At 40.6% G+C, this 23,407-nt stretch overlaps 1 protein-coding gene across 2 annotated transcripts in view; it reads right to left on the bottom strand.

The window, feature by feature from the left end:
- The window catches only part of col4a2 (collagen, type IV, alpha 2), a 59,776-nt gene that overhangs the window by 21,052 nt on the left and 15,317 nt on the right, over window positions 1-23,407 (bottom strand). For both annotated transcript variants that reach the window (XM_040005268.1, XM_040005269.1), the window contains exon 4: window positions 17,836-17,916. In XM_040005268.1, coding sequence (XP_039861202.1) covers window positions 17,836-17,916 — 81 coding nt within the window. The remainder of the gene's footprint in view (window positions 1-17,835; window positions 17,917-23,407) is intronic.

Below are 23,407 nucleotides of genomic sequence, written 5' to 3'. Positions count from 1 at the left end.
AGCGTTTGAGGCTGCAGACATCCCCCTAATCTGCAAGCTAAATATAACAATTTGATTATGATACCCAGAGTGACGAAAGGGAAAAGGCAAGCATGTAAATAGAAAGTAAGAAAATGAGAGCCTCCCAGAGGCAGAAGCATCTGCAGCTGAGAGTCTGCTACATTATTATTATTATTATTATTTTAATTCCTATCTCCTGAAAGTGACCTCAGAATAACTGTTCACATAGGCGTGTTAAGGCACCCTTAAAAAAAATGGAAAACACAGTACTTAATCTCATCACAGTGCATCATTACAGTTATTCACACACTCGAGGGAGCTGCTCGATGGACCCGCAGAGTCAACAATTATTGGTGGGAAGAAAACTGAATAATATGAGAGGAGTACTTTAAGAAGGGGTCATAAAACACGTGAGCATGGGGATACTATGGGAACTTGCTGTTTTTTTATGATCCTGGAGTTCTGGGTCAGTAAGTGGTGCTCTCAAAGGTTTGGAGGCCAAACAGTATCCCTGTGAGAACCAACAAACACAGTGACGTTGTTTGTCTGCTGACAGAAGTCCTTCGAGCAGTGTCACATGCAGCTAGAACCAGCGAGCCGAAAGGAATTAATAAAAACGCAGGGAGCCTAAATAGTGTCACACAAAAATTCAAACAAGCTCAAATCCGATGCAGACAGTGTGAGAAAAAGCCTCGGCCGAACTCGTGTAATTGCAACTGTAAACATGCAGCATGTGCCTCCAGTGTGTGTGTGTATGTGTGTGTGTGTGCGCGCTTTGCCTGTGGGCGGATTTTTTTAAGCAACCAGGTGTGTGCTTTGTCTGTGCACATTGTTGACCCAGCAGATGTTGCCTATAGAGCACAGCATCGACGACAGTCCTGTCAAAACCATTCACACGCAGCCTGAACCAGGGCCAGCGTGATAAACACTGCTCTGAATTTTACATTTACTTTTTTTTGGTTCCATTAACTCTGCACATACACACAGATAATAAGCATAGTCCTCATGAAATGAAGATTAACTAATTTTCTGAAGACAAATGGTTCTGGCAAACCAATAGCCGTCTCAAATATGTGTGTGTGTGTGTGTGCAGGAGAGGTCCTTGTCTAGAAAACTTGTATAAACTTTGTGATCTGCTTTGTATCTTTCAGCATGGGCTAACAAGAGAACCGATAAAGGATTTTCAGAGATCGAAGAAGAAGAGTGGTACAGTGAAAAGGATGCCACCATAATGCTTCTCACTTTACCTTTGAAAAACTAGATCAGGTATACATTTGCCTTTAGATGTGGTTGCGCGGTTGTCAGAGTTTGTCAGTTTTAGGGATGTTAAAAACTCGTGTATGTCCCCAAGCAAACAAACCACACCTGTTCCACATCACATACAGTAGCCAGTTCATTTGGACGGTAGAACTACGCCATTTCTTTTCTCCTTAATTCTCAAATGCACTAAAAAGTCTCCCTTCAGTCTTCCCCACTTGTTAAGGAGAGGTCCTCCACACTGTACCATTTCCTTCACACATCCATACTCCCCATTCTTATCTACTCTCACTACTTCCACCCTTCACTCCCTCACCTCCTCTCCAAAGCTCTCGAGTGTTCTCCCTTTGCATGTCTTCTTCCCCTGCTTTGTCAGTCTGCCTGCCCTTCCTGTCTCCACCGGGGGAAGAATGACCAAGAAATCAGCCACTGATAGAGACCATGAATACATGCACAGGCAATGCCGGTCAGCTTAGTTGTCAACTCCTCTCCCTTTGAAGGCTGGTCATAACTTCAGCAGAATATGAAGCTCAGGAGACCGGTCTCTGAAATAATGGCCGTCTGCGCTGCTTTAGTTTGCTTTCTATCACAGACATACGTCATACATCTGGACTCTGATCTCGTGAGCTCCACAACGCAACATGGATCACAGCTGACAAGTATTTCTTTAACTTCTGATTAGATTACTCTACACCTAAAAAAATAAATAAATACTGCAATGAACTCCCCAGAAAGATCAAAAGATTAAGTTCATTAGTCAATATCAGAAGAGTTATTTCTACTCAAGTATTACCAATAATAGCAGCAACTATGAGAGTTCACTCTAGATGTAGTTTTTTTCTACTGTGGCTCAGGTTCAGTTATTAAATGATCAAATGAGGTCACAACAACAGATAACAGTGAACTCTGGAGGTTGTTAGAAGAACTATTAACTAAAACCATTTTTGACTTTGTCTACAAAATTTAAGTCTTTCAGTCGTATTATTAGGCTCCTTGTCTTTTATTATATCCTCTTGTTTTATAAAAAAAAACACACACAAACAAACGGCAGATTAATTGTTAAACTAACTGCATTAATTTTATTCATTTTTATGAACTGAGCTGAATTCTTCACATTAAGCTCTGTGCCTTTCTTTGTGTTATCTGTGTTTTGCCCATTTTTGCTTGATGATACAGCATCGACTCTAAATACAGCTTACTACGCTGTATGTGGTGATTTTTGAAAATTTCATGGAGCAGGCGTACTAGGTGGCTGAATACCCTCATTATTCTAATTAGAGGTAATACAGCAGATCTAAACCACCAGAGCAAGAGCCTTGGTTTAGATGTGCGTGTAGTTTGTAGGAGTTAGTGTAAATTATCGTCGTCAACAGAAAAGATTTCATAGGGTCAAATAAACAACAGAAACTGAAACATGGGAAAACAGGTGAAAAGGAGTTGAAAGGAAATACAGACGGGCTCAGACAACAAAATACAAAGTAAAACAGTAACACAAAGAGTGATAACGAGAGCGCGCAAAGAAACTGTGGTTGTCAAAAATTCCAAAAGGAAAACTGTGATAAGCAATAAAACCCTGACGGCTTCAGTCACTTCCCACATCGTTTAAGGGGCATAAACTCATTTGCACGACTGGAAACAAACACACACACACACGCACAAAGCAGGTCATTAAAACATGTCACATCAGAATCTATTTGGAGAACCTTTGTGCTCAATCAACAGCAGAGACTTTCTAGAGGTTACAAGCGAACCTCAAAAATATGCAATGCACCTGATCATGAGGCGCTGCTGACCTGCGGAGGTGCGGGTGTGGATCAGCTCGTCTTGGTGAAGTCTTACAGTCAGAAACAATTAAAAGCAGCTGTTCACATAATTTTTTACACAAAAACTCATTTTCCCATTCGCTTTGTGAACTGCTTGAGCCCCTTTGGGTGGTTTTCAAGAAAATTTAACAATGCCCCTGCGCCTCGCTCTCAGTTTTATTGCATTGTTTTCATTGGAAATGCTTCTTCAGCTGAAGCTGATATTCATTAAAACCTGTTCACAATGAAATTGTGGAATAGAAAATTAAATATAAATGAAATGAACACCATCTGAATTGATGAAACTACAGGTGAAAGCTACACTCAACTGCTGTCTTATTATTTTATGCCGAGTGGCCTTCCTTATCTAGCCCCAAAAGTGATTTGTGTCTTTTCCCAGGATCAAAAAAAGGATCGCCACTTAAAGAGCAACTACCTGATCTTTGGTAATTTAGCATATTTCTTGCTGCAGTTATTTAGTGTACTATGCACTTCATGATGTCATCTCTCCTCTGGCCATGCCCACCCACACTCATCAGCGCTGCAGACTTCAGCCAGAGATGTCAGTGACACCTGGAAAGTTTAAATATTCATCAGTCACGTTCTCCGGCTTCATTCCCACTGCCAAACATCTAGCCTGTATGACACTTCACATGTGTTTTTGGATTTCCCATTGCCATATTAGCATCCACATCTGCTCCACTGCTTTATCTGTGTAAGCTTCAGCGAGCAACTTTATGATGTATCACTCGTATCAAGAAATCTCTGAGAAAATCCCTCCTCTTCACATGCTGTATAAAATGCCGTAACCCCCTCTGCGTGCACGGGTGTGTTTACATTTCTCATTCCTAAATCACAGATCTATTAAAAGTTCCCCCGTCTGACACCATAAATTTCATCTGGGTCCAGACTGTCCCCTGGGGTGGACACTTTTGGAACGACCCATTAAGAACAGGATGGGAACGCACGGCCCGCTATGCAAACCTCTGACATCCGAGAGGAATAAAACAAATCAATAAACAACTGGCCGGAAGCTTGCCCTGTTATTCCATCTGTTTGTCCGTCTGCAAAAACCAGGAACTACGAGGGAGATTCCCTAATTTTACATATGAAAAGAACAACTAATTAAAGATGAATTTTTAAGACAAAAATCATCAGCAAAGTCATGACCAATGACACAAACAGCAGTTACAGTTCGGTTCTTAAGTTTCTGTACATCACCACACTGGATTTTAGATCAAACAGTCAGGATGTGATTCAGACTGCAAAAGTAATGCAGTGATTTTATGCATGTTCCCTTTCTTCATAGCCTCAAAATTTATTAAACAAATTCATAATGTTTTTAATATTTGGATGAAAATCATTCGCTGTCAACGACTGCCTCAAGTCTACAAACCAATGACATCACCAAATACTGCGTTTCCTCCCATGAGACCCTCTGTCCGGCCTCTTTTTGCATTAATTTTGTATCTAATAACTGAGAAGCACGCTCTATTTGGGTTAAGATTTGTTGATTGCAATCAATCAAAGGCTGTAACCTTTCTTTGCCTTGAGAAGCTCTTGGGCTGCTTTTGCACTTTACTTTGGCTCTCTATTCACTTGGACTGTGAACTGCAGTCTTATCAGTTTTGCAGTATTTGCCTGAACCTGAGCAGAGAGTATATCCCTGCTACTTCTATTATTAATATTAATAAACACCACTGACACGGTTCCACTGGCAGCCATAACACTGCACACGCCCATGCCATAACACTGCCTCCACGATGTTTGAAAGATGATGTGGTATGCTTCAGATCACAAGCTGTTTCTTTCCTTCTCCATAATTTTCTCTTAAAATCACTCTGGTACAACCCATGCGTCCTCTTTTCAGAGTTTTTCTGGCAAAATCTAATCGGGCCTTCTGGTTCATGAGTGTAAGCGCAGTGCGTAATTGGTGAACTTTCAACCCTCTGAAAATGGAGGACTGTGTGTGTGGCCCAGTTTCCTAAACAATGAATACAAAAGTTTTATAAAACCTCCATGAATAATGATTATAAACCCAGTGTGGTGGTGCACGGATGCAAAACTATGCCATTATCCCAAAACCTATGGAGCTAACTCTACGGCATCTTAGAGGAAAACAATAAACATGACATTAACAATGAACAGAACGCCACTAAAAATTTCAAATGTACCAATTTTACTTAAAAGCTTCCTGTTTCATTCTTAGTTTCCTGTCATGCTGAAGGTACAAAATGCTACAGATATTTAACAATAATCAACAGCTGCTGGGTTTAATGAAAACCCTTCTATCTGCAGCTTACATGTGCACATATATTAGCAATTTTCCAAATGAACTGTTCCCACACTTGCTTCCACGTCTGTTTTTCATCTACACTGGGTATCCATTGAGTTCTGCCTTTACACCATCACCAACACTGTTAATGTCTCATGTCTAACAGTTGGCTTGCCCTCCTGATGGTTGTATATAATGTATCTTCTCAGAAATAACACCGTAATCCAAACAGAAACTGTTGTGGACGATGCTATGCAGCACGATCTTTTCCTTCTGACGTCGACGATGGGAGCTGACAACCGTGTCCTGCTTCTGAAACATCTACGGGTCCTACAGAGTGGACTTTTATTACATTCACACAACACTCATTTATATAAACTCTCCCTGGCGAGAGCAGGTATCTACGCAAGCTGCCTCGAGCAGGAGTGCCAGAATAATGAAAGTCTGCAGCGCTAGAAAAATAACAGTTGGTTCTGAGGAAAGGGGATGGATTAAGGCCCGGGTTTGACGGAAACAAACAAATTTGTATGTCAATCAAAGATATCTAAAGCCAAGTTTTTGCAGCTGTTCCTGAAAACATCAATGTGGCTCACTGTTACCACCAAGATTTGTAGTCTAATGTAGTCTAAACTTTAACAGAAACTGGCTATAGAAAAGTCAAATGGATACATATTTCATACTCATAGGAATATAGATTAGATAACTACTGGTGCTAATGCTCCATTATTAACTTTTCCTTTAAAGCATTCATGATATCACACAGCTCTCTGCAACGAATGACAGAGGATCTAAAACAGTCCAAACCCTCCTTATTTTCTCACCACCTTAAATGGCTAATCGCTCCATGAGAGGAAGTGAGTGTTAGATTGCTAGTTTTAGAAAGATCCACAATTCTCAGATGCGGCCCTCTTAACTCAAGTGTCCGACAAGTGTAAGAACAAGTGGTTTACTCCACCCCATTCACTTTGTTTTAAGCACTCTGAAGGAAATGAGCAGCTTTTCAGCCCTTCTGAACTTATCAGCTATAATAAAGGAATAAAAGAAGAATGGAGGGAAGGAATTAAGGGTATAGTACAACAGCTAAAAAGAAAAGAAGGAAGGAAAAGTGGTGTGAAAAAGGGAGGTAGGAGGAGAAAGGTTAAAGAATGATTTAAGAGCAGAAGAAGAATGGAAAGATGGTGAAGTTTAATGTTAGGGAGTAAATCATTTAGAGCATGTAAACACTGAAGTCTGCCCTCTTTCTCTGACTCCCACAACTGGACTCAGATACTTCAGTTGATTCAGTCCCTCTTCTGTTACCCTCCTCGCTTGTTTTTCTTGGACACATTTTTCCTGGACTCATTTCCTCAGGAGTCGCATCCCTTATGCATGATACCCCAGAGGGAAGCGGGGCCCAGTCTGTGGACAGGGATGAGGGGCTCTGCTTGGAGAACAGAAAGGGACCCGAACTGGATACCCTGAGGAGGAGTCAGGCAGAGTAAATAAACATCTGTAGATGATGTTTAGATATCTATTAACGTATGTTTGGATCTCCTGGCTGCAGTCAGGGAGGTCAGCTTTTTGTAGCCCCTGCTGGAAGAAAACATCCTGCATCTAAAAAGCCCTTATGGCCACTTTAGATGAGAGCGGTTTTAAAATGATGCATTAGGAGTTAAGAAAGGGTTCACGTGGTGCAGCGACATGTGAAAAAAACAAAACAAAACAAAAGTCTAATGAGGTCTTTTACATGAGAACGTTACAAGCTTTGCTGCAATGGAGACAAGCCTCCAGCCAAAATTCAGAGGACATCTAAACTCGAACCCTCATGTTCTCAGCTGGTCTCCGTGACTCATCCTCTAAAAATGTCTCTTACGCTAAGACAAAGAAATGAAACAGAGGGATGAATACAGATGACGTTCGGAACATCGGTCATTTGTTGTCATTTGTTTTGTTTCTCATGGCTCCTCTTTGTTCAGGACAGAAGACCAGTTTACATTTGAATTAATGTGTTTAGACTCTGAGATAATTTCTGCATGCACATGGGTCCCTCTTTTGCTCCGCACGTGAATGCAAATGTGCCAGAGATCTGACAGCATCCAGTCCATACAGGGTATTGCTAATGACCACTGGTTAGACTGTGTGAGTGTGAGAGAGAGCTTGCATGTGTGCTAAAGGGTGTATGGTGAAGATCAAGACTTGAGAGAGGAGGAGGGGGGGATCTCAGGCTGAGAACAGAACAGCCCGGACCTTGCGCTATCCCAGGGGTCTCAGGGGCCCGACACCTGCGCCATTGCCTCATATATAAGGAATGAAACGTCTCCAATCTGCGGTCCAAGCTTCGTGTGTGTGAGCCGGACACAGCTGCAGTCTGTGTGTTTGTGTGAAAATGCATGCGTGAAAGAGCAATATTGGGTCTGCAGTCTTAAACGAGGTGTTGCCCTCACCTCAGAGATCAACCACCTGTGTGTGTGCGTATCGTGTGTCTGCCTCACTCTGACCGCATGTCTGCCACTAATGAGGTCCATCACGGGTGTGACACCCCTATAATCCCACTGTTACATTTATCACTATTATAATGCCATTACAGCTTCCACACAGTGGACTTCCCAAGGTGCACCATGTGTTTATAAAACTTTAGAAAGGAAAAGTCAATTTCCTCAGAAACGCTGCTGTCTGATAACGTCTAACCCCAGGGCACAAAGTTATGTACAGAATATTTAATTATATTTGCAGTCTGAGAGGCCACACGAGCGATAATAGAACCAAGAAAGTTATTTTACCCCAAAGTTGACATGACTGATAAATAAAAATGATAATAAAACATATTACTGAGAAATCAGGTAGGGTACAAACAGCAGTCATAACTTCTAATCCTAACCAGCACAGGAATGATTGGATGAACATGTCTGTTGCTTGGACAAAATGGGCATTTTCATGATGCTCTAACAACATTATCTAGGGGGAACGCTAACATCTATCAAAACTCATAGTTATTAAGACATTTAATGGAAAACTGACAATGTCTGCTACACTACTCTGGTATACTCGAAATGTTTTCTGGTAGGTCTAAAGAGGAAACTCTATCGAATGGCCATATTACCGTATATACTCACCAATCACTTTGTTATGTACACTTGTTCAACTGCTCATTAACTCAAGTATCACATTAGCCAATCACATAGCAGTAACTCAATGCATTTAGGCTTGTAGACACGGTTGCTAAAGTTCAAAGCGGCAGAAGGTTGATTTAAGTGACTCTGAATATGGCTTGGTTATCAGTGTCAGAGAGGCTCACACCAACAACGGCTGGTCAGAGTAATTCTGAAACTGCTGGTCTACTGGGAATTTCCCACACAACCATCTCTAGGGTTTACAGAGACTGGCCCAAAAACGACGAAATATCCAGTGAGCGGAAGTTCTCTGGGAAAAAATGCCTTGTTGATGCCTGAGGTCAGAGGGAAACTGCCAGATGTGTTTAAACTAATAGGAAAGAAACAGTAACTAAAATAATCACTTGTTACAGCCAAGTTATGCAGAAGAGCATTTCTGAGGTCACAACTTTGAAACAGGTGGGCAACAGCAGCAGAAGACCACACTGTGCCACTCCTGTCAGCTAAGATCGGGAAATTAAATTGAGGCTACAGCACAGGTTCACAGAAATACATGCATATATGGATAATAGAAGATTAGAAGATTTGAGAAACGATGGCTGACCTGATGAGACCCTGGTGCTGCTGCAACATTCGGATGGTGGGATCCGAATTTGGCGTAAACAAAATGAAACCAAAGAAACATCCTGTTTTGTATCAGTGGTTCAGGCTGCTGGAGGTGTAACGATGTGGGGGATATTTACATGGCACACTGTGGGCCCCTAAGTACCACCTGAGAATCATTTAAACATCACAGCATACCCAGGTATTATCATCACAGTGTACCTGTCTTCTGATCCTGCTTCCAGCAGAATAATGCACCATGTCACAAAATTCAAAACATCTGAAACTGGTTTTGATGCGTGGCAGTGAGTTCACTGTACTCAAATAGCCAACACAGTCGCCAGGTCTCAGTCCAGTAGAGCACCTTTGGGATGCAGTGGAAAGAGAGATTCACATCGGGAGTGCATGTTATGATGGGCTCATCCAAGCCAGTGAGTTCAAAGTGAAAGATCCCAGGTTTGATCCCCAAAGACAAAATCCCTGAGGGTCAGGAAGGGTACTTGGGATAGAAAGCAAATATGCTAGCTTAGCAGTCTGGTTTGTGGACAGATGCTTTCACGCTGCGTGGTTCCACTTTTACCTTTTTTATTGGACCACAAAAACCAACTTTTTGAGCACATCAGCTCTTCGTCAGACTGGAGGACAGATGCTCGCAACTTCTTCTGTCTGAAACAATATGTTTGCAACTTTCACGATTTTTGCCTACAGTAAGAAACATAAACGTTTGCTCACATTTGGAAGTCTCCCGCCCCCGTTTGAGTGTGTTTTTTCATGATATTTGGAAACGTGTGAGTCCACTCCGAGCCAGTAAAATTGACTGTGTTCATTGGATTGTGCGTCCACCTGCTTTAGATCTCAGAGAACAGAAGGTGGGCAGGAGGAGGTTGGAACTGGCACAACTATTATCCCATTAGCTGAATAACACCACTCTTAACTTTTGTTTGGTTTTGTTTGGCTAACCAAATCTACAGTTAGACAAAGAAAATCCTAAAAATAATTGTTGTAACCTCTGTGTATTGTGTGTATGTTTTAGCTTAATGGATATAGCATTTTTCATAAATGTTATGAGTGCTGATGAATAGTTAAATACAGTACTAACAAAAAAAGACACAGAAATAGAAGGTTCCAGATCTGCTAAATTAGATTTATAGTCAAACTCCCAGCTGTGATCTTGGCCTTAGCTGACGTGGCGGTCAGCCAGTCAAATAACTATCAGGGATACCCATGTAATCCTCAGGGTCTCATTCTGCACCTGCAAAAAAATTTCCAATTGGCTGAGCCCAGAGTCCAATTTGAACTGAAGAATGGAAGATTTTTTTTTTCTTTCTTCATTTTCCCACGTGGGAATCTAGCACCCGCTGCCATTTCAGCTGCATTTGGTGGATAGGGCAAAGATCCATGCATGTGTGTGTGGTTTACTCACTTAATAGTTTATTACATAGGTTTACGGTAAATTATAGCAATTTGAAAGCCTGAGTATGAGTAAAGGATGGGAATGTACCTTGACCTTAGGTTATAGGGGGGGGGGGGGAAGTACTCATATATTACACAACATTTACACAACCACTGAGCACATGTTGAAACACCGCGATGTAGGGCCAAATTTCTCACATCTCTAGTCTGCGCTGAAAAACATGTATTTGTCTTAGAAAATGTTGTAGGAATAAATATGAAACTACTTGGAGGAGATCTAATTGTTTCCTCAGCAGCCCACCCCAAGTGTAGGTTTCACAACAAGGCCTGATGGAGAACACATGGCATCGTTGCTGTGACCCAAAAAAACTGGTCACATTTTTCCTAAAGCCCTGAGACCTTTCATCGCCAACCATAACAATTCCTGACCCCGCGTTCCTATCATGAGATTGCAGTCCAGATAGATGTGATCGTGGTGCGAGTCTGAATGTCCTTTTCAGTGTAACTCAGCAGGGGATGGATGGCACCGGAAAGTGTCCACTGGAAAATAATCGTCCCAAAACTGGTATGAGGCTTATTTCAAGACACAAAGTGACTCTAATGTCCAAAATTTTAGAAAAAAGGGTGAAAGTATGCTGAAGTTCACAGTTCCAGCAGCAACATGAAACAGAATATCTCAGGGTAATTTGTCCTTAGGTATACTCAAACCATGTGTTGGCTGGTGATAACACAGTCAAGCTACAGATGGCAACTAAAAGAGCACTAGGAGGGAGTGTCTTCTTACCAAGGCCAACAACCTACAGTGAAAATTAATTTCATAAGACTGTGATTTCCTTCCATGATGAGGAAACATGACCTTTGAATGAGTTCAATTTGCCAGAGGTTTTATGCATCTGTCCAAATAATTCCTAATCCTTCTGTTGTTCCCTTCTCATGCAGTGTAGATGGGCTTTCCAGTGATGACAGAAGCATTTACTTAAATTATTTAAATTTATAAAAAAAGTGAACTTTTGAATTCAGACCGAGGCAGAAAAAAAGCAGGATTTCTTAGCTTGTTTACTAAATAACTGCCAATACCAGATTTTTCTGTCCTGTAACAGAAGTTACTACGGTGGCCCTGAGAGGCCAAACGGACTGCAACAAAAGAAAACACCAGCAATAAGAAAAACGCTGCAAAAGCACACAAAACACAACAGAAATAGCAAAAAAGGAAACAGAAATAGGAAAAATGAAAACAAAAATAGGAAAAAACAGATTTCCAAAAGCACAAGGGAAGTGTTTCTGGGGAGACAATAACCCGACGGACCAGTTGCAGGAACCCAAAACATGCTAGGTGTGTTTTATCATAATTCATATAAAACTGACGATGGATTTTTAGGCTAATAGTTAGACTAACACACTTACCTCTCATCTTTTCTTTCCTCACAAAACCGATAAAGCGCCTTGAGGCGACTGTTGTTGTGATTTGGCGCTATATAAATAAAACTGAATTGAATTGAATAGATCCTCCACTTCTTTTAAGTGTCTCCCAGCGCAATTCTTAGCATATTTTGGTTCCTGCAACTGGTCCGTCGGGATTATTGTCTCCCCAGAAACACTGGTCAACACAGCTGGTCACTAAAATAAAGGGGTTAGATGCCCTTTATTTTATGTTTTTCTCCAAACGGTACATTTTCACGCCACCATTATGGAAACAAAGACATGTTTTTTAGGTTTATGGGTGATTCAGAATTGGCTGTAGGTGTGAACGTGAGCCTGAATGATTCTCTGTCTCTCTGTGTTAGTCCTGTGATTAACTGATGACCTGTTGAGAACGTATTCCACCCCACCGAGACTCTGAATTGGAAAAAGCGGTTAAGAAAATGGAGGGATACATGCAAAAGAAAAAGGCTGACGTGTTGGGAATGGTTTCCTACAAAACACAGGATATCTCCAGGATATTTTATTCAAATCTGTCTTGTGTAAGAAATAAGAGGAGGACAAAGAATAAACACTGACTTTGTGAAACATATAGGCTGAGACAAAAACACAGTCACAGTCAGTTTTGATGCCGCCCTGCTTAGCAGAGGCTCGACACAGCTTCAGTGTGCATTTACAGGCACCTCTACTTGTCATTAGAGTTATCATAGTGAGAAAGAACACTAAGAGGTGGGTAAGTGCACCTATTTGTTTTCCATACTCATAATGCGAATACATGCCGTTTGTAATCGACTTCAGTTAAGAGGAGCAAAGGGTATGAAGTGGGAGTATATCATGTGCAAATTTTTCAACATTTGTGAATCAGATTTGATTCCCATCATGTGAGTTTCACACACAGAAATGACTGAAATTAAAGTTATTTTGGTCCCTGCCCCCCCCCCCCCCCCCTTTTTTTTTTATAAAGATAGTGGTTTCAAAATAAGTAGCAAAAACCTCCCTTTTCCCACATTTGCTGCCAACTGGCGAGACTCAAGGAGGACTCTGTCACTAAGGAATCAATCAATATCTTCCTCACTGCAATACTTTTTAATTTATACAGGTATATGAGTAAGTATGCGTCAGTGTTGATGTTTCGCCCTGCCTTTATGTATGTGCACAGTATGTGTACACGAGGCCCTCCTTTGTACACAATAGACATCCCATTCCTAAAAGCAGTTATCTTCCCAAAATGTGAGAGTGAGACACGTTTTAAGGCTCCTAAAACTGGACCCCGTCTGGTTAGAGGACAGCGGGTCAGTAAAAAACAAAAAAACAAAAACAAGAAGGAGACATTTTTGTTTTTGCAGACCCAGACAGAGACTTGGTTAGACAAATATGATTTGATCTTGTGATGTTCATTATGTGAATTATAGACCGCATGTTTCGTCCTGTTCGTTGTCCATCAGAGTTCTCTTTCTGCAGTGAAAGTTCGGATAGCTAATTCTGAATGAAACCATCATTTAAAAACTGCACTTTGTTTTTACTTGCCTTACCCTTGTCTAATATTAAAATTTCTTTAATGACCTGAAACATTTAAGTGTGACAACGATGAAAAAACTGGAGTCTGGATTATTTTGTAACCATGTGTCAGCTACATACAACAGGCGGCTGTTGTCTGTTTGTCCGGCTCTTTCACACAGGGCACTCGCAGCCTGTGATCCCTGCTGAATTCCTCTTTCCAAGAATCTTAGGAAAATAAAATCCTCCCATCCAAGAGTTTTAGTGATAGCAACAGGTTTTTGCTTCCCTCCCCTCCCATCTACTGCACCATTACTCCACAGTTAGTAGCTCTTTCTTTGACAAGGTCAGGGCCAGTGGAGAGGGACTGCGGGCATGGATGAGGCTCCTGATTGCAGGTTTGAAGAAAAACTGCCATTACAAATCATGTAAGAAGCTACAGCATGTTACTAATATATACTGGAAAGATGCCTCTGCCAGTAAATATGCTCACTAACTCACCTCCCATATCCTCCTATCATTTAGGCAGTCATGTTTGATCTGTGTTACTGACCACTGCTGAAAAATTCAGCTCTGAGAGCTCAAATAGAGTTCATAATTATGTAAGTTCAAGAGTTTATTCTGAAGACAAGGTGCAAGAAACACATCCTTGCTTTTACCATGAAAGTGTGTGCAAATGTCATGATATTGAGGAGTCACAAAATGATGATGACGCCTGCAGCATTCCTGTCAGTGGCCATCCCTAAGCAGACAGGAAAGTATAAAACAGGCTCGGGTACTAGATTAAGAATGTAGGTATGCACTTGTTTTCATGGAAAGAGGAAATCTTAACCATTTATAGATGAAACCAAACAGAGACCAACTTGTTCCCACAGACACAGAGGGCGTCTATATTAAAAAAAGATCAGTGGACTGTCATTGTGCTCAGTTTCCTCAGAACATGTCATTTCCTTTCCTTCTTCAACGCATAACAGTGTTTCTTATGGTGGAAAGGACACCATGTCTCCCAGCATACTGCCTCTAATGGTTTCCAAATCGTGGCTTGTCTTTTTTTTCTTTTCGATGCACGTGTTTCTCCATGTTCATCCCTCCCAGCACTAAACATATCAGTGATCTGTTAAAAGTGAGCACGTGTGTTCAGTTTCTAATGTCATCCTGGTTCTCGAGGCATTCAAAACTATAAAATGGATTCTTTATAACCCCAACTAGCTTGCACAACTGCTTACACCTTTATTTGATCACACTGTGATTACACTTGTGCTCATGTTCCTCGGTTATAAAGCCAAGTCTTGGGAATTACTTCAAACGTTTTGCGGTCCTAACTTATTTCCTCATTACTACAATTTAGGGTACTTATTTGCCATTTTTACCATTCTCATGACTGGAAATGAAAAAAAAATCCACTAATGACGCAAAAGAACAATGAGGACTTTTGGAAGCACGCCGTCTCCGCTCTCAGAAAAGCCCTGAAATTAGCATATTTAGTCTAACCAAGAATCTCTTTCATTCTTTGAGTCTCTCTCACGCTCTCTCTGTCTCTCATGTCTGTCTGAACTTTAACTTTATTGTTTCCCTTTTGCATTGCTTTCATCTTCTGTTTTTATCTTAAAAGATAGCATCTAAAACCTCCATTCTATCTGAAGCCGCCAGATGGCGATAGTTATGGTTGGAAGAAGACTTTTGCTCCAAGGGAAGTCTGTTGGTAAACGGTTTTCTGATGCGACTTAACACTTTCCTGCTGAGTTCATGGGCTCAGTTATTCATTTTGGGTCATACTGAATTAAATATTAAGTCGGTTTTTATAAATTTAGTCAACAAGTTTTAAAATATGAGGATTATGTGAGGTATAAAACACACACACAGCATGCAGTTTCACAAACATGTCCTGGTTTGGCAACGATGGCGTACAAACGTTACCGAAGTGAGGCTTTGGCATTTGTTTAGTCCTGTGATAAAATCTGAGATTCAATTTTTATTTTCTTAAAACTAGAACACAAACAAAACTGATGTCACAGGAGAAGTTGGACAAAAAATGATTCTGCTCCACTAACGCATCATGTTGACGTAAATGGCCGCCATTTCTCTGTTAACAACCATCGCCCAATCGCGACAGCTGTGTGAAATCGCAGCCAAAGCAGACAGCTGCACAGGATGACTCGGACCCATTCAGTGAAGCGCTCTTCTCCATGACTTACCTCAGGGGGACGTTTTCGGAAGAAATGTTTTTGGAACGAGATGCAGGAGGGAGAAACAGATCTGAGGGGACCTACCTACGTTAGTTTCTAGTGTGTTCATAAACAAGTGCAACAACTGGGGTGAAGCAAAAACCTCTGCAACATTTTGGATGTGTTACAATATGTACAAAACTCTTCGAATTTAGGAAATTTAAGCTTTAAATATGCATAAAACAAACACAAGGACAAAGTAAAATGCCTGTGTTCTTGGAAATGGAGTCTAGTTTCCTCTGGCTTAGAGACCGCTTGTCTTTGGCGAATGTTTGTGTAGTTCATCTCTCGCAGACCAGGATGTCTGATCTGTGATATTTTTTCTTGTTTTTACAGTCGAAGCACAAACTATGCCAAGGAAGGAAAACAACTCACTGTCTTAGCACTTACAGCAGCACTGGACAATGACAGTTTTTTCCTTCGCTCCTGGTTGGCACAGTAAATCAGTGAAAGACAGGAGGAAGCCAAAGTGGTCTGCTGAGCCCATCGTCAGACTTATGAATCCTTCAGACATGGAATGTGGAAGTTCCCGCTCTGGCTTCTTACAGGCTTTCCTGCATCCACAGCAAAGGTCAGACTGACTGTAAAGCTGGTCTGGTAAATTCTTAGTGGATGCCAAAGTCAAGTTGCATGAAATTCCTGTTGTCAGGTCCTGTTGTCATCTCCCTCAGGAGGTGTTCTTTCTCGCAAGGGGGAGGTTTTACAAGTCTGGATTTTCAGTTCCCGACTTTATGTAGTAAATGGTCTTTACCACATCAGAGAGCTAAACTGGGACATTTATGGATCCTACGAGCAGTCTTCGGAAGAACAGAGAAACAAAAGGAAGCTGGCCAGTTAATCATCCGGAAAGTTCGTCTTTGAAATGCACAAAAATCCGAAATGTCTTTTGAGTATTTAAAAATGCGTTCATGGGCAGGATGGTGTTCAGGGACAACTTTAACAGGGGGGTAAATGAAGAGCTACATTTATGAACTTGAACACACTTGTGTCGCTATGATGGATGTGGGTGAACAGAGCCCAGGACAGAGATTTGAGTGCACATCTGTGGTTAGGTGAAGGAGACAAAAACACTTAACTGAGATGGGGAAATACTGTCGTTTTGTTAGTAAAATGATCTCAGGTCACAGTTCTCAAACAACAGATCCTTGTTTGAGGATCTCCGGATGAGCTCAGTATGTAACTAAGATTTTAGAGGCATATATGTTGATTCCTCTCTAAGCTTGTGGAAGCTCAGATAACCCATGAAGCACATCTTTACATCCCACTTAATCCAACTGCTTTATTATTAAAAAAACTTTTTTGCAGAAAATTAAATGAAATCACGTCTCTTTCAACACCCAAATATGTGTTTTCATTTGCTGTGGAAAGTAGACGCTGGTTTTTTCAAAGCACTGATATTTTAAGAAGGTAAAGCCCCTGGTGTAATAATCAGAAAGCCATCTGATGATTTGTGCAGCATGTGTCAGAAGCAAAAACAGCATTTAGTCATGCAGAAACCCCTGACACGCTCTGAGCGTGTTATCTCAATGTGTTTAGTCTATGTCTGTCTCTCTGATTTAAAACCCTCTCTCATTTTTCTCTTTTGCTCTCCCTCACTTCAGACACTTCTTCTTCCTCTCTGACCTTTTCTTTCACAGAGTTTAATGATGTGAAATTCAAGGGTGATAAGTATGTCAAACTAATGACTTACAGCAGTGCGATCCTCCATACGGTGAAATAGTCTTAATAGACTGATTATCTGATATGTTAACTTTGCATTGTTGTGACACTTTGATTCCCCACAACATGACTGGAAGGCTATGATCAGGCATGACACTGATGTTGAGTTGAGCTGGAAACAGTGACCACCTCACATGACACAAGGGTTATTACCCCATCGTGGCTGCTGTGCATCCACAGCACCCAAATATCAGGCTAACCTGATATTTATTCAAAGTTGAATTGATGCTTGTGGTCCAATTAAAGGGAACTTGCTGGGGGTTCATTTACAGCCCTGATTTTCACAGGATTCATAGGTTAGAGAAAATCATATTTATTTTATACTGGCCCCTATGCAGCCTGTCAGTTCATCTTTTCCTGAGACTTAAATACACCATCATGTGTGATCATGGCCTTAAATGGTATTCCAGATTGAAAAGCAGCTGGTAGAGCTGGTTAACACTGAAGATAAAAAGGGAAAAGACAGAGACAGAGAGGGAGGGAGAGAGCGGTCTTTGCAGAGCTACTTGGAACAGTAGTTAATGTAGGAAACTTACCCTGGCACCCTTCTCTGGGAAACATTTACAGCCTCCGCTGCAGTCTCTTCCACCACAGGGGACATTGTGCTTCTTCCCACCCTGCAAAAAAACAAAACACACAAAAAAAAAGCCCACATTACACATTGTGCACTTCAGGAGTGACTATCTGTGTTTGTGTACGCTGCTGATCATGCCAGCACCTCTGTTATATCAGCACGGATGACTGTGTATACTACTGTCTGCACAGTTGTGTATCTAAGTGTTTTCTGCAGAAAGGGTATTTTGGAAATGGCTCGAATGAGTCACAGAGGACATTCATTCATAATGGATGGTCGTCTGTTTATGAGAAAAAAAAAAGAAGGAGAAGAAGCTGGGTCCAGCCACAGACGAGAACAATCTGCCCTTAGATGTCTGCATACCAACCAAACCACCCACCATCACAGGCTCATCTGTCCTAGACATGACACAAGCACAACACAGACCAGAAGAAAGAAAGTGAAAGTAGTCACTCCCCAGCTTTGCCAACCCACAGGTCAGAGGTGGCAAGACCCTAAGCTAACTGAGAAAGCTTGAGGCATTAATTAAGTCAGAGCTGAGGCTGATACAACTTCACATTTATCTTGTGCTTTGAATAAAATCCCCATTCACGGTCTAATTCGAGCACATATTGCCTCTGAAGCAGAAACATTTGAACTCCCGACAAAACGACGAACACAACATAACATGTACAGAACCACACCTCAAGCCTCGATACCTCAAAACATGTGGACTTAAAAAAAATCTGCTCAATTTGAGATCACTAATTCAGCTGCTCTTTTTACATATTTTCAAGTTCATTTGTGATGCCTTAAAGCACCCAGCACTGCTTCCATTGAACTGTATAATATGAAAAGAGCAGTTTAAAATGTTCCATTAAACTTCTACCCAGCAAGGCCGAGAATAAAAACAAATCAAACCAACACAGAAGGCTTGGTTGCTGTATTAACTCCAAGGTAGCAATGTTTAGGGAACTAGGGTAAAAGGCCATTCAGTGGCATTTTAGTAGCACATACAGATGTTACAGAAACTGCCATGTAGCTGATGTATTTCATGACGTCTCACACTCCCTACCTACGTCCTCCACCCACACACCCATACCATAGCCTGCTTAGGCCTCAAATGCCTCAATATCCCCCCCTCTCTGTCGTAAAAAAAAAATCTAAATGAGCACTTTATGCCCACAATGGCAACAAAGTGGCAGATAAAGAATCAGAATGATTCTCCTCCTTAGTTTGACAGCCGATCCCAGCAGCCCTATTTACAAAGGCCACATTGAGACCTTGTTCATGCACAAAGACCTTCTTTTACCATAGAGGCATCGTCCTTTATTGGTCCCCTATCTCCAACAAAAAGACCCTCTTCCTCTCCCTTATGGAATGCACAAGGCTGCATTTCTTTGTTAACAATCAGTGGATCTGAGGACTTCCTTTCAAACCACTGTTTGATGCCTCAATGGATTTAATTTAGCCTGCATGTGGTGTCAGACTCCAGCAAACTGCATGCTTTCCTTATGCCCCACATTTCATTTGATTATTTGAAACGCAGTATATCCACATCAATCAATCCCATGCAGAGGGATTACCTGTATGACAGGAATTTTTTTTTTTAATTTTAGGAAAAGAGACATGAAAAAGGAAGGTGATTTCAATCAGAATAAGGATGTAACAGAGTCATGGAATGACCTTTCTCCACATTAGGGTGGAAGTCCAAAAGCACAGACAATAGATTGCGTCATCTCCAGATAGACTCACAAAGGAATGGGTCCCATATAGGCAATTACACATTGTGGAGCAATGCACTATCAATTCAACCTTAGGTTACAGGCTCAAAATAGCTGATGGCCGTTTCAGCAGAGGACAATAGGATTGCGCTACAGTATCCTGTTTTCTCCACCCACAGTCACAAGAATGTTTGTCAAATCACCTTTTCCATAGCTTTTGCACGCCTTGGAAACTGAGTTCATGATAATGTGCAGGTGCATTTGTTTGCATCCGTTCAATCCCACTCGAAATAGTGGAACAATAACTCATCACATCATAAAATACTGAGACATGCTTGTCTCAAATTATATTAAGAAAAAAACAAATTCAACATACTTTCACTAAACCAGTAAGTTGATAGCAACGCTATCCCAAAGTGTGTTTGGGCTCACTGTGTTTGGACACAGCCAAGCTGGCTCTAGACTTGCCTCTAAAAGTCATGTGCTTCCAAAATAACTGTGGTGTAGTTCATTTGTTTTTCGAAAAGCATAAAAGAAGAAGTGCAAAGCATGAATTTGTTGTAGATTTAAGTAATATTTAAAATCTACTACTCCTACTGCTGATGGACATGGGATCTTTTTTAAGAAGCAATCGACAGAATATAGTAGCACAAATAGTAACATATGAAGACAAAAACCAACAATTCCCCATTTACCATATGAAATGTTGCACTAGATCACGCCATATCAGAAAAGTAACGGATAAATCCAGACCACCATGCAGCATGGCGTACGCATGGAGAGAAATAATCTGTGTGCCGTTCCATCACCTTGAATTAATGAGCGATCAAATCTGACAAGCACATTAATACATATTAGTGTCGAATGAGTTCTTTGATGTTACCAAATAATGTCATCCCAGTGTCGTAAATGGTTAAAAAAAAAAAGGTAAATGGCCTGTATTTGTATAGCGCTTTACTAGTCCCTATGGACCCAAAACACTACATTCAGTCATTCACCCATTCACACACACATTCACACACTGGGGATGGCAAGCTAAGAATTTTAAGAATTTTTCAAAGCAAATCAGATATCAGATATTGGATCTACACATGATGTGTTGCTGAATTGTGTTTTGCAAAACACAATTCGAGTTACAGTAATGATCTATGTTGGACTGGTGCAGAGCAGCTGGTGGTGTTCATGGCCATTTTAGGTGGCATCAAGGGTAGCAGACCTCGAGGTAAATTTAAGATGATAAAGTTGGTTAGATTCACAAACTTCCTTGTCGATCTTTTTACAATTGCTTTATTGTGCCTAGGGTTTGTTGCGGAAATTTTGCTTATCTTGTTTAATTCAGCTCCACAAAGACCAGTGAGCATCAGAGCACAGATCAGCTCATCAGAGTCTGCACACAAAGAAAAACTGACTGGTTTTTGTTATAAGTAACTCCTTTACTGTAATCATAAGTCTCACACCCAGGCATGATAAGCAAGAATGAAACAGAAACAGCTCTGCACATTCAAAGAGCAAATGTCTCTCATTAAAGAACACATCAATTTTATTCCTTTTTTCAATTCACAAAATGCTTTCAGAGTACAGATGAAAACCTCTTCCCATGCCTTTGTTATGAGTGCTGTCACACAACAGCACATATGACATGAAACAATTCCCGTGAGCCACAGCTGTTCCTTGAGACCCGGTTTACTTTGATTGGTGATCCGCGGCTTCTCGTTTACAGTATGACTGCAGTCATGATCATCTTTTATGTTCTGTGAACTGCTTTCAGTGGTCTGCTCAGCTTCACAATTACAATCACGTGTGTAAATGTAAACAGTGGTTCCACAAAAAAGGACGCCCTCTTAAGATATAAATGAAGTTCTGCATTTGTTTATAACACTCAGACCACACACGTATGAAAAAACAAAAGGTTCTGTCTGAACGAGTAGTAACAGACAGTTTTCCACTCCTGGTCCTTTGTCTCTATGTGCCAAACAGAGCCCGACATCTTAACGTGACATACAATTAAGAGATCTTTCATCAGAAGTAAATGATCAATTTGTGCTTAAAGAAACACATTTAGTAAAAGCCACTTGCCTGGTGTCCTGAATTACCAACACTCAGTACCTTAAACCAAATTTATAAGAATAAATAAATCCATATAACTTGGATCAGTCTGGAGCCATTGATGGCTTATTTTCATATGTAGATCAAGTTTCAGTGAACAGAGCTTTAGGGGTGAACATACAAAGCTGCTGTGTTCATAAAAATATTTTTTTCTCTGACGAAATTTGTAGTTCTTGTTGCCTCCCTCTTCTTTATGGAGACTGCAGAATTGCATCACTCTAATTGTGCACCAACTCCTTCAAAATATGTGAAATTAGTGAAACTGAACCAGCTGGGTCAACATCACCCTATCATGCTCATGTTTTTCTCTCATACTTTGGCTTGGATTATTACATACACAGTATTTTCAGAGGTATTTTCAGTATTTTAGCCTATTTTCAGAGGCTCAAAATCAACTGGATAGTTGACCGATGAGCAGTTTCATGGCCAGGTGAAGAGCTGAATCTGATTGTTTCCTGTTCCCTCATTATTTCTTAACAAATGAAGCAGGTAAAGGACCTGGAGATGATTCCAAGAGCTGGACTTTCATTATATCAGGTTTTTACTGGAATTTTGAAAAGGTCCAAAAATATATAAGATCCAAAAACAGCCAATATAATACTTTTGTCAAACATCTAGGAAACAAAGCTGAAAGTTTGCACTTCGGTCTCATTTTTGGTGATTTAAAATCCACTGTTGTGGTGTGTAGAGGTCAAATTTAAAAAATAAGTCATTCTCCAAACCTAAACAACCTAAACTGTAGGTAATGTCTATGCGGCTTTTACACATAGTCACTGCACTTAATATGTTGTTGCATTTCTACAGCACCACACTGTGGTCCGCCAGCAATTCAAATGTCATTTATATGCATGTCTGTCCTGAAAAATACAAAGTACTCTGCTTAGTAAAAACTCTGAAGACCGAAGATTAGTGTCATCCATTCACTAGTGTTGAATAATTACCATGAGTGGTTTTTGGAGAACATTACTACAACAAACTTGATCTTTGTAGAAAAGTTCACTTCATTTTACCCCAGACATTACTGTGAAAGCTGGATATGATTACCGGTAGCATATGAATTCTTGGGTTGAGCAGAAGATTAGGAAGAAAAATGATGAAATCTCTTCTATGTCCTTATAAAATTTGATGTTGATGCCATTCTGAAGTAGAAAACAAGATTTTTGACAACTGGTTTAGTTGTTTAATTAATATTGAACTGTAGTACAGAGAAGGTGAGATAGTGTAATGTGCCGACCCTCTTGCCAAACTTAAAAATTGCTATGGTCAAAAAGTCAAATTGCATCATTTAGTTAGACAACTTTTAATAACTGCAATTAATTGCATTAACTGAATCTAACAGATTTCTATTTGTGAGCATTTCCTCTCATCTTGTTCACTTGTGTCGACTACAAAACAATCAAATCCTGCGTAACCAGTCAACACACTTTTTTCTAAACCACTTATCATCCTGTACTTTATAAAGAAAGCAATCAAAAGTCATCACAAATTCCCAAGAACAAACCAGATGCTTTAAAAGTCATGCTTTCCTGAAAACCATCTGTCCAAATCTCGTAATTCAATGAACTGTAACAGTAAGTAATAAAATCAGTTATTGAAAACGTCGCTGATTAATTGGTGAATCTTTTAGCCTCCAGCAAGTCACGCTGCACCACAATCTCACAGCTGAATCAGATGTGTTGTTGGTTGGTTTGTGGGCAGCTTGACTCACCACAGTCTTGGTTTTTC

This window comes from Simochromis diagramma, unplaced genomic scaffold, assembly GCF_900408965.1.
Source record: "Simochromis diagramma unplaced genomic scaffold, fSimDia1.1 OVJJ01000501.1, whole genome shotgun sequence".
NCBI lineage: Eukaryota > Metazoa > Chordata > Actinopteri > Cichliformes > Cichlidae > Simochromis > Simochromis diagramma.
The sequence above is the reverse complement of the archived record's forward strand: the minus strand, read 5'-3'. Positions and strand labels throughout refer to the sequence as shown.